The sequence below is a fragment of the Cyprinodon tularosa genome, unplaced genomic scaffold, assembly GCF_016077235.1.
Source record: "Cyprinodon tularosa strain WSP-4 unplaced genomic scaffold, ASM1607723v1 ctg217, whole genome shotgun sequence".
NCBI lineage: Eukaryota > Metazoa > Chordata > Actinopteri > Cyprinodontiformes > Cyprinodontidae > Cyprinodon > Cyprinodon tularosa.
The window spans coordinates 566,947-584,739 of NW_024038809.1; the positions used below are offsets into that span (position 1 = coordinate 566,947).

The 17,793-nt window shown below is 43.7% G+C and overlaps 1 protein-coding gene across 2 annotated transcripts in view; it reads right to left on the reverse strand.

Annotated features, from left to right (window-relative positions):
* thsd7aa (thrombospondin, type I, domain containing 7Aa) overlaps positions 1 to 17,793 on the reverse strand; it is a 214,236-nt gene that overhangs the window by 35,229 nt on the left and 161,214 nt on the right. For both annotated transcript variants that reach the window (XM_038285906.1, XM_038285905.1), the window contains exons 12-20: positions 14,245 to 14,439; positions 12,880 to 13,146; positions 8,811 to 8,989; positions 8,695 to 8,700; positions 7,363 to 7,496; positions 6,956 to 7,109; positions 4,305 to 4,446; positions 4,113 to 4,228; positions 3,911 to 4,028 (exon numbers count right to left, since the gene is read on the reverse strand). In XM_038285906.1, the coding sequence (XP_038141834.1) occupies positions 3,911 to 4,028; positions 4,113 to 4,228; positions 4,305 to 4,446; positions 6,956 to 7,109; positions 7,363 to 7,496; positions 8,695 to 8,700; positions 8,811 to 8,989; positions 12,880 to 13,146; positions 14,245 to 14,439 (1,311 nt within the window). The remainder of the gene's footprint in view (positions 1 to 3,910; positions 4,029 to 4,112; positions 4,229 to 4,304; positions 4,447 to 6,955; positions 7,110 to 7,362; positions 7,497 to 8,694; positions 8,701 to 8,810; positions 8,990 to 12,879; positions 13,147 to 14,244; positions 14,440 to 17,793) is intronic.

The following is a 17,793-nucleotide window of genomic DNA, read 5'->3' on the forward strand; positions in this document are numbered from 1 at the left end:
CATCCATCCATCCATCCATGTCAAGAAGTGGGATAGGCTTAAAAGTCCTTTCAGTGTTTATGAATTATAAAAAAGATCAAACTGTATAGAAACAGTACAGAAAACTAAAGGATTTAGTTTTGTTTAGTTTGAGAAAATGAAATGAATCCATATAATCTGATGGTTTAGAGTGAATTTTTATTACTGCCTCTGCTATAAATATTGAAGCTCCTTGACTCAGTTTGATCTTTACTGCAGTACTGGGGGGCAACAACATTACACTGCAAGAAACTAGATACAAAAACACTTTTTAGCTAAAATCAAAGCAGCTCAAACAAAAAGATGAAAAGAGCATGAAATGTTGACTAAGGGATCGTAACCTGGACAGTATCCAATACAGCGGACCATTGAACGCCAAACTGTGGCAATTAGCTTCACGTTCTTTGTCACTGATTGCTCACCAGTAAATCACTGTTTAAAACACATATGCATAAACTTAATGACAGGCCAGTTAATGATTCCTGCAACTCTTACAGTTACGGTGAGAATAATTTCCTCCACTTTCATATTATAAAGTTATATTGGATAAAAAATAAATACATGTGATGAAAAATTGAAGAAAATGTGGTATTATATTGATTATCATGACTGTAGATGTTTATACTGTAGATCAGTATTTAGCACTGGGCAGATGTGCGAATGTTTGAAACAGGTGCAAAAGCCCATAGACTCTATAAATGTACAGATATATGGTTTTACATCTAAGGAAGAGCTGGTCAGGTTTTCAGAAAACGGCAATATGTTGCTTAACTATAAATAAATCCACAAACATCAGTAATGGCTGTGGTACAGACAAGTCTGTCTCCTCTAGGGAGGACTGTCCTCACAGCCAGCCTAAAGAGATAAAAATAAATAGCAGCAGCAGGAAGGTGGGGGAGTACTATCTCACAGTCCAGAAACAAAACAAAAAACATTCTTGCCTCAGGATAGATTAGGATTGTCAATTACAGCTTCTATTGGTTTATTATTTCCTGGTATAGCTCCTGGTGCTGTCAAGGAGCTGCTCAGAACAGAGTGCTCTCTAAGCTGCCATGCATGTTCCCGTAATGGAACGCCGATCAATGAGCTGGTCTGATGGAATTACATTCAAGGACATTATCATCCCACGGTAACACTATCATTTCTCACATCATAAAGCATTTCTCCTATCCACACGTCCTTAAAGTGGGGTTTAGACACCAAGAGTTATCTACCCTATTAGGTACCTAATGTGCCCAAAGGATCACATTGTGCGGTGCATTACAACAACCAAGAGAGTGCAGAGTGGAAAAACAAGCAGGTTCTAAAAGAGGGCATTTTCTGCCAAACACCAAACCATGCAGCTGTTGCATTATTTAATAAAAGAGGCAATTAATGGGTGGTGAGACTATGCATATATCTGTATATGTACATATTTCCGCATATGGTGTAGTCTTCTCATACTCAGCATATAAATAGCTAAATCAGCTAAATCCCGTCATTGTCTTTGTATGTTACTGAAAATATACAAATGATGCCTAAAAGCTGTGTCTTTGCTAAAGAACCAGGGAATTAAAAATGATCTCCACCATTTAAAAAAGAAGTGTCTAAATATGAAGACAAGATGATGCCAGAAATGTACTGGAGGGGAATTAAATGTTAATTTTCTGGGACCTTGATTTAAATTTTCAAGCGAAATGAAATGCTGTGCCCCTTATTTAAATGGTTTATGGGTGGTTTATAATCTAGTTGCTACAGTAGCAGCCATTCAAAATGGCCCTTCCCTGTCAAACGCCAGCTGACTGTCAGCCCACTTCCCTGCAACTCCCAGTGAAATCCCCTCCAACTTCCAGCCACTGGCCTTCTCCAGGGCCTGCATATTTTTTACTCTGACTCCGCCCTTTCACTGAATTAGAGGGTCTGACCAGGAGATGACTATTCTCTTTGGATCTTAATGTCCAAATTCATGACAGAGAGAATATATTAGTACAAAGATTCATGTTTAAAAAGGAATTGTAGGACCAACCAAGTACCAACCAAGGGCCAACCAAGGATCAACCAATGCCAGCCAAGGAACAGCCAAGGGCCAGTGAAGGGCCAGCCAAGGACCAGCCAAGGGCTAGCCAAGGATCAACCAAGGACCAACCAAGGACCAGCTAAGGGCCAGCCAAGGGCCAGCCATGGACCAGCCAAGGGCTAGCCAAGGATCAACCAAGGACCAACCAAGGGCCAGCCAAGGACCAACCAAGGGCCAGCCAAGGAATAGCCAAGGGCCAGTGAAGGGCCAGCCAAGGACCAGCCATGGGCTTGCCAAGGATCAGCCAAGGACCAACCAAGGGCCAGCCAAGGACCAACCAAGGGCAAGCCAAGGAACAGCCAAGGGCTAGCCAAGGATCAACCAAGGACCAACCGAGGGCCAGCCAAGGATCAACCAAGGGCCAGCCATTGAACAGCCAAGGGTCAGTGAAGGGCCAGCCAAGGGCTAGCCAAGGATCAACCAAGGACCAACCAAGGACCAGCTAAAGATCAGCCAAGGGCCAACCAAGGACCAGCCAAGGGCTAGCCAAGGATCAACCAAGGACCAACCAAGGGCCAGCCAAGGACCAACCGAGGACCAACCAAGGACCGACCAAGGACCAACCAAGGACCAACCAAGGGCCAGCCAAGGGCCAACCAAGGACCAACCAAGGACCAGCCAAGGGCCAGCCAAGGGCCAGCCAAGGACCAGCCAAGGGCCAGCCAAGGACCAGCCAAGGGCCAGCCAAGGACCAACCAAGGGCCAGCCAAGGACCAACCAATGGCCAGCCAAGGGCCAGCCAAGGACCAGGCAAGGAACAGCCAAGACCCAGCCAAGGGCCAGCCAAGGACCAACCAAGGGCCAGCCAAGGACCAACCAAGGACCAACCAAGGACCAACCAAGGGCCAGTCAAGGACCAGCCAAGGGCCAGCCAAGGACCAGCCAAGGGCCAGCCAAGGACCAACCAAGGGCCAGCCAAGGACCAACCAATGGCCAGCCAAGGGCCAGCCAAGGACCAGGCAAGGAACAGCCAAGACCCAGCCAAGGGCCAGCCAAGGACCAACCAAGGGCCAGCCAAGGACCAACCAAGGGCCAGTCAAGGACCAGCCAAGGGCCAGCCAAGGGCCAACCAAGGGTCAGCCAAAGGCCAGTCAAGGGCCAGCCAAGGGCCAACCAACGGTCAGCCAAAGGCCAGCCAAGGGCCAGCCAAGGACCAACCAAGGGCCAGCCAAGGACCAGCCAAGGGCCAACCAAGGGTCAGCCAAAGGCCAGCCAAGGGCCAGCCAAGGACCAACCAAGGACCAACCAAGGGCCAGCCAAGGACCAGCCAAGGGCCAGCCAAGGACCAGCCAAGGGCCAGCCAAGGGCCAACCAAGGGTCAGCCAAAGGCCAGCCAAGGGCCAGCCAAGGACCAACCAAGGGTCAGCCAAAGGCCAGCCATCGGCCAGCCAAGGACCAGCCAAGGACCAACCAAGGGCCAGCCAAGGACCAGCCAAGGACCAACCAAGGGCCAGCCAAGGACCAGCCAAGGGCCAGCCAAGGACCAACCAAGGACCAACCAAGGGCCAGCCAAGGACCAGCCAAGGACCAACCAAGGGCCCATCACGCAAAGCAGGGAAATTTTGAATGACTGCTACTGTACAAGCAACACCTAAAATGCCAGAATTGAATAATGTTTAAAAACAATTTTTAGATTTTTTTTTATTAGTATTATGCTGAAAGTGCAAAAAGGGCAAAGGTATATTATCCAGGAACGTATACTGTCACACGAAAAGTTTTGCTGGTTGCACAAGTTTCAGGTTCATGTTTTATCTCGGTGGACCAAATATCAAAGATTAAGTTCATAATTCGAGGTGGGTAATAAAACTGAATAAACTTGTGTGAAGAGGAACCTACCTGCCAAGCCACAGGTGTGTCTACATTCTGACCACGCTGACCAGTCAGACAGCTGGCAGTTGACAGGGCATTCCACCACGCAGGAAGCATTCATCTGCCACTTCCTCTCTAGGCCCAGCTGCAAGGAAAACTCATTGGGTTTCATTAATTTATTCAAAATATTTACAACAAATGCCATGAGACAGACTTTGATATGTCTCACCTCTTTACAGAAGCTGAGGTCAACAGATTTCCCGTCGCTGCGCACGCAGTCGAGCATCCGGGTTTTGATGCCGTACCCACAAACCGCTCTCTCACTGAGCTGACAGGTGCTCCAGTCTGAAAGGACACATGGGATTAACGGCATGTCACTTTAATCCCTGTGAGAGCTGACCGCGCTGTTTGTCCACCTCACCTGTGATGTTGTATGAGTAGTGAAAGCAGTTGCTGTTGATTTTACATGGTTCTGTCTCTTTTGTAGAAGGACATTTTTTTTCTTTTCCAGGTCTCCGGAGAGGGTAGGCAACCCTGACACGTGTAGTGTTCTCACTGCAGGGCTGCAGGCAGAGGAAGCATCTTAAATACATAATATCTGGTACATAATATCTGCAAAAAACTGTTCTCCTTTTGAGATGTAGGATCAAAAACAAACAATACATTTATTTTAGCTGTTTGACTGGCTCCTAAACATTATCTAGTGAAGATAAGACCTAATCTTAACAGAAATAGTAAACCTTTATTTCTTTAGAGAAGGAGAAATAAAGCTCTCCTCAACATGATACTATAGGCTTAGACTGCTGGAGGACACAGGGACCTCTTTTTCATAATTTTGCTTCATTCTATCGTTCTGAAGAATCTGTTAGTTCAATCTCTAACATTCTGCTCTCTGCTTTTTCTCATAGTAGCTTCATCTGGTCTGTTCCTGTTTGGCTGTGACTCCATCCGGGAGAGAAATATCAGCTGTGCTGCTGCCATTAAGACCTTTGTTTATAGATGTTGGAGCTTGGCCTTTTTTCCAGTGTAGTCCTGTTTCTCTGACTGTGACTAACTGGATGTGCTCTCTTCATCCTCTGACATGGGAGCTGGCTCGGAGCTCGTCTGCCTGGCTGTGTGTTTCCTGGACGGGGCCGCCTGTGGAGCTGGTTGATAGTTGCTTTTTGTATCTATGCTTCTTTTTCTATGTCTGCTTCTGTCTCCTTGAACCCCAGTCGGCCTCAGCAGATGGCCGCTCACACTGAGCCTGGTTCTGCTGGAGGTTTCTTCCTGTTCAAAGGTAGTTTTTCCTCTCCACTGTCGCTACAAGCATGCTTAGTGTGAGAGATTGCTGAAGAGTCAATGAGTCGATGCAATCCGCTGGTTTTCCTTAGATAGAAAACTTTGAATCAATCTGACTGGATGATCTGGTTGAATTGTCTCTATAAAGTGAGCTGAGATTACGTGTTTTGAATTGGTGCTATAGAAATAAACTGAACTGTAACTGAACAGATCTTCTATATCTACTGTATTCCCATGGCAGCCATGTTTGTTTTCCTTTGGTGACGATATAATGCAAACAGCAGGAACCTGATGAAAACCCCCTGTTCTCTTAGCTGTGAGGTTAAATGTGTGAAGAGAGAAAAAACTAAACTGATGACCACTATCAACTTAACATTATTTTTAATTTATGTTGATCAAGTATTTGCTAATCAATTAAAGGTTGAATGTCAGCGGATCACGGGAACAACCTCACCTTTAGCTGACAGGTTAGAAAATGGAGTAATGTTCATAAAACACCTTTTGGTTTTATCAGATTATGTTCTGTTTAAGCAGTAAAGGAAGAGTTTGGCAGAAAGGAACAGAGAGAGAATTAATTCAGAGTCCTCCAATGCATAGAGTGATAAACTGAACACAGTTGGAAAGGAAGAAGCATTTAAGCATCCTCTTCTTCTAAAAGAACCTGCTGCTCTGACTATAAATACATTGAACATTGGATCGTAGCTGTCTGTGAATGACAGTGGATGCAACCAAACAACCAAGTGCTGTGAGAGTTGTTTTTAGGTTGCTCCATGGTTTTGCTCCATCTTATCTTTCTGAGATGCTGCACCTTCAGACACCCTCCCGTTCACACAGGTCAGCCAATCAGCTGCTTCCTGAGGTGCCTAAAACTAAACGGAAGCTTAAGGGGGATCGTGCTTTCTATGTGGCAGCTCCGAAAATGTGGAACGACCTTCCAATGAGGATTAAAAAATCTACCTCTCTGCATGCAATGGAAAAAAACAACAACAAAATCTAAATAAGTCATTTTTTCTAAATTTAATTTAAGTTTCTTAAATTAAATTAACACTTTGCCAAAGGAACAAGACGATTCACATTTTAAATAAGAAAAAAACATTTGCATCGCCTTCTTTTAAGTGCATATTATACAATTATCGTATTTTAAGAGTAGAAATACTCATTCCATTTGCAGATCTTTTTATTTACTCGCTCAAATTAAAGGCAAATACACTTAATTTAAGAAATGTTGACTAGAAAGAATATTTTGGTACAAAGATTTATGTTTAAAAGGGAATTGAAATCTAAATAAGTAATTTTTGCTCAAATTAAGTGCGTTTTTTCTTGAATTGAGGAGGTAAGTGAGACACTTTGCCAATGGAACAAGACAATTTACATTTATGATAAGAAAAAAACAATTGCTTTGTCTTATTTCAAGTGAATATTATCTAATTATCTTATTTTAGGAGTAAAAATACTCATTCCATTGGCAGATCATCTTATTTACCTGCTATACACTTAATTTAAGACATTTTTACTTATTTCTAGATGTTTTTTGCAGTGTAGGGGACCAGCCAAGGAAAGTAGAGAAATTTGGAAGGCAGCTACTGTATTTTAAATTGTTAATCTCTCTGAGATTTTATAGATCTGATTTAAATTTTATGTCTTTTATTCTTTTATCTTTGTTTTTTATTTATATCCTCTGACTCTGTGTAATGGTTTTATGCTGTTTCATTGCACAGCATTCTGGTCTTTTGAGAATTTTAACTGCTTTATAAATAAAGTTGGATTGAATAAATCAGACGTCCTTCCTACCAGAGGGCACGCGCTCCAGGTTCCCCAGTCTGACAGTACGCAGTCCTCGGGGCAGGGCAGGCGGCTGTTCCGGGCCCCTAAAGGCATTTCCTCTGGGTCGCAGAGGTAGTCCTCCACCTGCTCAGATGGTCCATCTATTGTGTTGAGCATACACCTGCTCACAGAGAGATTAAAGCAGAACAGGCTAGAAGGTTCTGCTACATATCTGCCAGTTCTGTTTAACAGTGCTCATAAAACTCCATGTGCAAGAAGCAGTCAGCATAATTAATCAGGAATGGAATGATTCTTTGCTCTGCTAACACAATAACAATTAATCTATCATTCATTAGAGTGCTGTAGGAACAAACGTATCTAATCAGCGCAGCTTAACTAAGAACATCCATATCGTCAACATGTGGATCTCTCACCTGATTTTTCGGGTCTGCACGCCTTCGCCACAGTTGCTCTTCAGGTCCACGCTGCTGACCTTCCACACGCTCCACGGTTCTGCCACCCAGACATACTGTCCACAGTCGCTGACGCAGGGCACCACCTCATACACCTGAAACCCAGGCAGACTCCACCGTTAGCAGGCTGAACTTCTCATTTAAAAGCCTCTTATGAGACGCCCAGGAACATCTGAGATCTGCTGTCAAAAATGACGTCAGCATCATCCATCACCAACAACAGCAACGATGAGTTTCTGCAGTATTTCATATGCCTTTGAATTACAAAACTCTATTTGAATTTAAATTAATTGAATCTGTTTGGCAATGTGCTGATGGACACATGGAAAATTACTCTAATTAAGAAATAATAGGGGTGCTGGCTGCGCAGTGGTAGCCTCCTGAGACCATCCTGATCTCGCGAGCTTTCAAGGTTTCACTCGCAGATCAGTCTGGAGACTCTCCGTTAAAGAAAATTTGGAGCCGTTCACCAAACGAACGTCCAATCAGCGTTGGCTTTGAGGCGGGTTGAGGTGTGACGCAACGAGAAGCGCGACAGTTCAGTCTAAAGAACATGGCGGCTTCAGCCGATGAAACTAGCGTTAGCGTGGCTATCGAGCAAGTTTTATCGGAATTACAGAGTATTTCTTCACTGAAAGAAGAGCAAAACACTGCTCTGGATGCTTTTCTCAGAGGAAAAGATGTTTTTGCTCTTCTCCCGACTGGTTTCGGCAAGAGTTTGATCTATCAATTGGCTCCTCTTCGTCGTCGCTCTGTTAGTACGTCATATGCTTCGTTGATCTGATTGGTTTATTTGGCCCGTCTATCACCAACATAGGCCAATCAGCTAACCAGTATTTTCGCCCCTTCCCAAAATTACTTTAACGGAAAGTTTCCAGATGGATATGCGGAGCAAATCCATCTGGCGGAGTCAGGTTAGCGCAGTGGGGCAGTGGGTAGCACTACTGCCTTGCAGCAAGAAGATTCCGGTTTCGATTCCCTGCCCGGTGTCTTTCTGCATGGAGTTTGCATGTTCTCCCTGAGCATGTGTGGGTTCTCTCTGGGTACTCCGGCTTCCTCCCACAGTCCAAAAACATGATTGTTAGTTTTAATTGGCTTCTCTAAGTTCTCCTTAGGTGTGAGTGGGTGTTTCCCTGAGATGGACTGGTGACTCGTCCAGGGTGGACCCTGCCTCACGCCCGTAGACACCAGGAGATAGGCACCAGCACCCCTCGCCACCCCACTTGAGATTAGCATGACGGAAAATGGATGGAAGAAATAATAGAGCAAATATCATCAAAATGTTTTACTCACTTGAGCCTGGAGATGAAATCCATTGAGCACCGGAAAAGAGATAAAAATGAATGAGATTATTGTTTTAGAGAAACTATCGGATCTGATCCTGGAATAGCCCCACCCCCACTGCTCACCTGGTTGACATGGTCCAGTTTGGGACAAGGTCTTCCACCATTGTACGGCTTTTCTCTGAGCCACTTTGAACGAACTTTGACCCCGCTGCCGCACGACTTGCTGCAGCGAGACCAGTTGGACCATTCACTTAATTTGCAATCGGATGGACAGGGGATGATGCAAGCCTCCTCGATATACCCTGTAATCGGTCACAGGTGTCAGCGAGCAGCCTCAGCTTTTTTCAGACAGACTCAACAGAACTTTTAGAATCAAGATATTAACATGGAAATGAATATTTCACAGCCCCAAACAACAGATATTTATAGATGAGGCTTTGTTGTTGTTGTTGTTTTAAGTACCCTCAACATTCGGCCGGTTGAGTGAAACTAAATCAGAGTTAAGATGAGGAAAAATCTTGGTGATCTATGTAAATCTATCTAGAACAGTTTAAAAAACAGACTTAAGTCAGAGGCAACAGGATTTTTGCTCAGTTTCTGAAGACGTCTCTGACATTTATCCAGTTTTGTCAGCTTATGACAGTTGATGTTTGGCCAGGAAGTAATTTTCATCAGGGGGTGTAGTGAAAATTGTGTTGTTTTTTTAGATAAAAACCTATGAGCCTAAACGCCTACTTAAAATACAATAAAATAAATAAGTAAATAGATTGAGATATACTACTTATTGCCATATACACTTCAGTGGAACCAGGGTCGGTAGCACACGGACATCATCAGTTCTCAGGTAAATATCTGCGCTTTTAATAACACTATGACAGCATAGATGTGGTCAGCTGGCAGGAACCTGAGTCACTTTGTTTATGTCACATTGGCTCCAAAATCCTTTATCGCAAACCACAAGAAAATAATATTATTATATTATTTAAACATTATTGAACAGTTCTTCACATCCATTACAAGAAGAACACAGGATCAAAGTAACACTCTAAAATACTATGGTTACATTAAACTGCATGGATAGATATGAAAGTGTGCGGCGGCTCCATGCTATAACTTTGAGCTACAGGCAGGGGGCCCTTCCTGCTTACAGGTGTGCAAATGTTCAGGTTCGCTCTGAGGTCAGAGAGATAAAGTCTCTAATAAGTGGAGGAATCCAAAATGAGTCTCTGTGCCATATTTCCTCCACGTTTCTGTCATTAGATTATTTAAATTTACGAGTCTGCTGCCGCAAGCAGGATACCTCTTTACTCACCAACCACTAGCTGGCTTGACGTTGCCATGACAACGTAAACTAGAACTATATTATTCAGTCACACTGGGTAAATAAATAAAAGGTATCAGGAATAAACTGGTTGGTAAAAGCAGTGGCGCCTCCATAAATGTTTTATGGGGGGGGCAAGATGGGGCTAATAGAAATCTTGTTGTGGCCACTGAAACTAAAAGCCATAATTTCAGGGTTTAAATCTACTACTGTAGTAAACCTGCCTGTAGAAATAATAAAGACTTTAGGAAACATCTACTCATATCTTGGTTTATTGTGTGATTTATAATGTTACGTCGCTGGCTCTGCATAATGGGATGAAATGGTGAACTGATGCTACTATAATTTACACTGGCCAGTAGGGATGGGAATCGAAAACCGGTTCCTGTTCAGAACCGGTTCCGTATTTTCCGATTCCATGGCATCGTTTGGCAGCTCGCTGAATGATTCTTTTTTCGATTCCCGCAGCACCAGAGCCTAGAGCGCCGGCTCTGGGGAGCACGACTTACGTCACGTTTTTTACGTAAGTTACGCAAGTTACGCAAGTTGGAAGAACTATTCGAGGAGGAAGACAACGAGCTGCGGTCACTTTGTGAATCAAAGTCCCGACTTTCCTTAGCCCAGACGGTAGATCAGGAAATCCAGCTCTATAAAAGCTTGCCCTCCATCCCCTGCAGGGATAGCGCCACACTGTGGTGGTGGAACAAGCAAGATACGCTGCCCTTGCTATCTGGACTGGCTGAAAACTACCTCTGTGTGCAGGCTTCCTGCACCCCATCTGAGAGGGTGTTCTCCATGGCTGGAGACACCATAAGCCCTGAAAGATCCCGTATCCTTCCAGAAAAGCAGATATGCTCATCTTTCTGCAAAGAACTGTTAATTTTCCCTACTACTGTTTTATAATTAGTATTTTTTGTTATTTAAAATAGGTTATTATCCCATCATTTGTTATTAGACATTGTTGGTTATTAAGTTTGTTCTTGTATTCATTTTTCATTTAAACACAGATGTTACTCCAGTTTCACATTTCCTGTGGACATCTTGATCTTGTTGAGTTTGTAAGATTGTGCAATAGTTAAGTAAACAAAGTTGATTCTGATAATCAAACTGTTTGTTCTCCTTTTCCCCCCAAATTGGAATCGAAAAAAGAATCGATAAAGAATCGAATCGTTTCATAGAATCGAAAAGGGAATCGGAATCGTGAAAATCTTTTCAATTCCCAACCCTACTGGCCAGGGGTGTGGCTAGTTGGGTAGCCAGTGGGGTAGCCAGGGCATTGCACAGGGTGGCAAGGCCACCCCCTGGTGGCGCCACTGGGTAATAGCTGTAATGTTGAGCTGTATCAATAAAGATAACATATCGTTTTATCATTAACTCCCTTTTATCTCCTCTTTCTTTCATCTTTTCTCCTTTTATTTCTGTTTTTCCTTTCCTGTTCTATTTACATCGCAGTGTCCATATAATCTGTAATACTCCCAGCATAATTATAATAAAGCTATTTAGTAGCATAAATCAAGCGGAAAATCTGTTGGGCTCTTTTTGGCATCAAGACAATTAGTCTTATTGCCACATTGCCAGACAGGACACATAAAAAGTCATAATGATGTCAATAGAATTAATAAAATGTATTTGTATTTATTTTTTGTTACAGGAATATAAAATAAATTAACCTGCTGCAGTTTTTTTTCCAAACAGTTGAAATCAGTGGTGAGAAAAATCAAATTTTACATCAGTAATGGCGTCGGAAGAAGAGTATGTAATAAAAGCTACTTTCATCTTTCTTTTATGAAATGGGTTTGATTCCACCACCACAGATACTGATAAATGGACCGAACTTGGTATTTCTTATTGTTGTTAAGACCCATAAATGTATATGCAATGTTAGAAGCACTTGTGGCTCAATGGCATGGTGGTTAGCACCATTGCCTCACAGCAAAAAGGTTGTGGGTTCAAGTACACGCGAAACCCCTACTCCGGGCCCCCGAACCCTGCATGGATTTACTCTGGGTTCTCTGGATTTCTCTCACAGTCCAAACACCTGCATGTTAGGTTGATTGGACATTCCAAATTGCCCTTAGGTGTGAGCTGCTGTTACTCTTTGCGTGTCTCTGTGATGGACTGACTATATATTGAATAACCATACTATCGTTCTTATGGTGTAATTTGACCTTAATTAACTGGCTCTCATTCTAAGTTTTTTATTTTATTTTTCTGTTTTAATATTCTTTACCTTCCAATGTATCTGCATGCTCCCATTTTTCTTTCCCTTTGATGCTGGTACACCTGAATTTCCCCACTGTGGGACGATAAAGGTTATTTCTATTCTATTCTACCCATAAATTAGAATAAAGTGGTTAATCTTTACACTCCTATTTTTACACAATACACACATCAGACATGTTTAAATCATGGTATAGACCGGGTCACTCTGGCTGTGTCTGAACGTCCGCCCCAATCACTATATAGGGCCAACGTCTGTTCGGACACTATGTAGGGCCACTATGTAGTGTCAGAACATCTAGTGGATGAAAAAGAAGTGGACTCGAAATTTCCCACAATGTACCTGGAAAAGTGGTGACCATCCATGGTCACAGGATGAGCAGATATATCCCAGATTTTTTCTCCTTGAAAAGCATAATGGGATTTGTTGTAGCCGTGACTAATAAAAATAGTGCAGGGAGGAGGAGTTACGTGACCAACTGTTTGTGAGAAGTAGTGATCATCTGTCTGAAGTGTCATACAACTGAGTTTACTATAAAGCCCACTATATAGTCCCCGCTTTATATAGTAATGCAGGGATTTAGGGGTTAGGGCGGACGTTCAGACGCAGCCTTAGTTTTGTCTTGGAAGCTTATCCACAGAAAAACCCACCATGACTGTTGCAGCGAGACGTTTCCACTATGCGGTTGTCCTGGTCGTAGCACACCATGGCTTGGTAGCGGTATCCTTGGCCACACTCCTTGATGTCTCCTTGGACCCTCATGCCAAGCTGGCTCTCCATGCGACTGCCCTCAGGCAGGACGCAGTCGGACCAGTTGCCCACCGGCTGAGCGTTGTACTTGTTGCATGGGCAGTACTGGGTCTCGCTCAGAGGAAACAGCTGGTTGTTTTTGCATTGGTCACGCTTTTTACTTTTTCCTGAACAATAACATGAGAGTAATGAATAACAGGAACAATACGTACAAAAAGTGAAACCAGATGTTACCAGATATAAAGAAACACAGCAAATGTTTCTGCGATTTGATTTTAGATAACTTACAGTAGCAGCTTTTCAAAATGGCCTTTCCCAGTCAAACACCAGCCGAATGGCAGCCTACCCCCCTCCAACTCCAAGAGAAATCCCTTCCAACTTCCAGCTACTGGAGTGACACCCTCTTGCATATTTTTTTACTCTGACTTCACCCTTTCACTGAATTAGAGGGTCTGACCGGGAGATTACGCTTCTCTTTAGATCTTAATGAATCACGAATCATCGGTACAAAGATGCTGTTTGAAAAGGGATTTCAGGGGACCAGCCAAGGGCCCATCAAGGAAAGTGGGGACATTTGGAATGGCTACTACTGTAGAAGGAAAACGTCAAAAGGAAGAATGATCAGGGCTAATCTTGTATAGGTCTAGTGTCAGATAATGGGAAGCAGAATCGAGATCTCTTATGGCTGGGCCTAGAAACCCAGGCCATAAAGCTTAGTCCAGTATGTTCTGGGCAGAGGTCTGCCTCAATGTCATGGTGTGAAACATCCTCCTGATCCTCTTCAACAGGGAACCATGAGGGACTAGTCTACACCCTGTAGCAGGTGTAGACCTGGTCCACCTGAAGACAAGGTTCAACCATCAGCTGGACTCTCCTCTACAACACAATGGCAATGTCATTCCTGGAAGGCTGAGAACGGTGATCCCCTATAGGTGGAACAAAGCCTCTACCCCATCATGCCAGTCCAAAGGTACTGTCTCTTATGGCTCAGTCAGCCTACCAAACTTTATCATTATCATGATGATGCCCCTTGCAAACTGGACAATGAGGGAAACCTCAAAGACACATCAACACGATTCTCTTTCCTACTATTCTGTCTTTTTCCAATTAGAAAAGTCATGAATAAACCTAGATGACCTCAATCAGGAAACATTTACTCTGATTTAAGTTCAGTGGTTTGGAAGTAAAGATTATATCTCTTTTATTTCAGTAAAGGCCATAAATAGGTGGTTTCAGCTGTATCCAATCTAGAACATTGTACTAACCTACTAGTATCCTCTTGCGGGTCCTGACGCCTACGCAGTCTGCTGTGCAGGTAGAAAACTTGGACCAGTTACTGAGCTGACAGTCATCCTGACAGGGAAGGTGGCACAGCTGGGTGAGGGGCGGCATGGGGGTGCCAAGCTGAAGGCAAGCCTCGATGTCCGCTTGACCGCCATCTAGCTTTCGGCAAGAAACGGCTGTGGAGAGAAAATTGAGAGTTTCAAAGGACGATTCTTAGGTTAAGTAAAAAGTATAGATTGATCCAATTGGTTTTACATAAAACTGGACCAAACTCAGAAGCTTTATCAGATGTAACTAGCTGTCATTAGTGAGGTCTTCTCTTATAACTGGTTTTTACTCTTTCTTAAAAACAAAACTATTGTCTGTAATGTTTGGAACAATGTGAGTTGAGTTTTTGTCGTTTCTCTTTTATTCTATTCCTTTTATTTTTAAATAAGAATAAATGCTTGTTTACTGTACTTTTGGATTTTTGAGGCGTCTGTACTTTACTTCAGTATTTGGATTTCTGAGCATGTTTTACTTTTACTCTCTACTTTTGAACACAGATATCTATATTCTCTACCCCTTACTTTCTACTTCTATCTACTTCTGTCTTACTTCTACTTCTGTTCATATAGATGATGACTTTAAACAGCAGCTGCAACCAAATAGGGAAAATCAAGAGTGCAGAGAGAATGTGTTCAGTGGGTCAACAGAAAAACACTGATTATGTTTATCCCCCCTTTGTTACGTACTAGATTTAGTACGTGGCTGCTTTGCATGACTTCTGTTCAGTAAAATCTACATTATCCAGGCTAACATTTTCATTTTAAACAAAACTAAACCATGTCAGTTATTTATATGCTCTCTCTCTACTGACATAATGAGCAAAATGGAAAATGAAGCTATTTTCTGTGCATAGAAATATTTTCAAAGAATAGAGTTATTATTGCAGTTTTTAGTGATTTATTGTAAAAATCATTTTACTTTTCTCCTTGAGTACTGTCAGAACCAGTACTTTTTAAACTTTTAACGTAGTAAAGTACTTCAACTGGTGCTTTTACTTTTACCATAGTGTTTCAGTACACTTTTGGCACCTTTGATGGTTTGACCTGCTCCACTTCTGGCTGCAGTTTGGTTAATGACCTTTTTTTTCTTTTTAAATGTGCTTTTTGAACATAATAGATTTAGATGGATTTAGAAAGCTCGTACTCGTACTCATCATCTCCCGCTTTATCCGTAACCGGGTCGCAGGGGCAGCAGACTAAGCAGAGACTCCCAGACTTCCCTCTCCGCAGACACCTCCTCCAGCTCTGCTGGGGGAAGCCCTAGGTGCTCCCAGGCCAGCCAAGAGACATAGTCTCTCCAGCGTGTCCTGGGTCGTCCCCTGGGCCTCCTCCCAGTGGGACGTGCCTGGAACACCTCCCGAGGGAGGCGTCCAGGGGGCATCCGAAGAAGATGTCTGAGCCACCTCAACTGACTCCTCTCGATGTGGAGGAGAACCGGCTCTACACTGAGCCTCTCCTGAATGACCGAGCTCCTCACCCTATCTCTAAGGGAGAGCCCAGCCACCCTGCGGAGGAAGCTCATTTCAGCCGCTTGTATCCAGGATCTCCTTCTTTCGGTCATGATCCCGATTTCATGACCATAGGTGAGGGTAGGAACGTAGACCGACCGGTAAATTGAGAGCTTTGCCTTTTCGCTCAGCTCTCTCTTCACCACGACAGACCGGTGCAGCGTCCGCATTATTGCAGCAGCCGCACCGATCCGTCTATCGATCTCCCGCTCCATTCTTCCCTCACTCGTGAACAGGACCCCAAGATACTTGAACTCCTCCACTTGAGGCAGGGACTCTCCTCCAACCTGAAGGGGACAAGCCACCTTTTTCCGGTGGAGAACCATGGCCTCGGACTTGGAGGAGCTGATTCTCATCCCGGGCGCTTCACACTCGGCTGCCAACCGCCCCAGCGCACGCTGTAGGTCTTGGCAGGAGGGAGCCAGCAGAACTACGTCATCCGCAAAAAGCAGGTACGAGATCCACTGGTCCCCAAACCAGACCCCCTCCGGTCCTTGGCTGCGCCTAGAAGTCCTGTCCATAAAAGTTATGAACAGGACCGGTGACAGAGGGCAGCCCTGTCGGAGTCCAACATGCACTGGGAACAGGTCCGACTTAATGCCGCCAATGCGAACCAGACTCCTGCTCCGCTTGTACAGAGAACGGATGGCCCTTAATAAAGGGCCCCCGACTCCATACTCCTGGAGCACCCCCCACAGGGCAGCACGAGGGACACGGTCGAATGCTTTCTCCAAGTCCACAAAACACATGTGGACTGGTTGGGCAAACTCCCAAGAACCCTCAAGCACCCTGCAGAGGGTGTAGAGCTGATCCACTGTTCCACGGCCAGGACGAAAACCACACTGCTCCTCCTGCAGCCGAGGTTCGACAATCAGCTGGACTCTCCTCTCCAGCACCCTGGCATAGGATTTAGAAAGCAGCGCCCTAAAAATGTTTTCATTTTTATCAAAATGTAAAGGCTATTCACCAAATGTCGTTAAGTTTAAATCCACACATACAAAGAAATCAAAACATAGATGTCAAGAAATTAATACATGTGTAATAAAGTGTAATGGCACAGGGAAAAAGTATTGAACACGTGAAGAAAGGGAGCTGCAGACAGGCATGGAAAGCTGAAATCTCTCTGTAATTAGAAAGTAATCCTGCCCCATAGAAAGGTCTTTGCTATCATCAGTGACTGACTTTTAGACTTCCCCATAAACTAAAGAATAAAACGCATGATACCTTTTTCTGCAGCTGTATAGTTTAGTCATGTCTCTCTGTAAAGGAAAGGAACTGATTTTATCTCCTGTAGGTCATCTCCTCATACACAGTTCAAAGGTATTGCTTCTTGCGCCACTCTGTAATAATGAGATGATGAGGTAAATGTGGTCGTTTAAGGCTGAGTTTACAGCCTGTAAAACATTCAGATACTGTAGGTCTTCTCTTTATCATCTGTGATGGAAAAAGGTGCCACAGTATTGTTTTATGGTGAGAGTGGATGAAAAGCAAAGAGCTCTTACTGAGCTCATTCAGACTCAGAGGATTTTGTTACCAGTAATGGTGCATAACCCTAAGAGCCTCTGAAGATGGAGGAGCAGGATGCTCATCATTGGCACCGTATAATGGTCATTGTCTGCATGAAACTTAAGTAGATGTTTTAGTCCTTAATCCATTTATGCCATGGAGCAGCTGCCTTTCCGTCCATCTATTTTTGCATCACGTGTTCGTTTCCTGACAAAAATTAGACCTCAGTGAAAAAACACCCATATTAGGCAAATAGGAAGACGTTTCACTGTCTTTGCATCGCGCTGTTGTTTTTTACGAACTATTTAATTGAAAAAGGATCTCCTGCAACTAGAACATCTGTATAAAAAGTCTTCAAGCGTAAACTAAAGTATTGGGGAACTTTGTGGGGGGAAAAAAATCATGTGTAACACCTACAGAGGTGAATATAAATCTGCTTCAGATAACATTTATTCCTGCTCCAAATAAG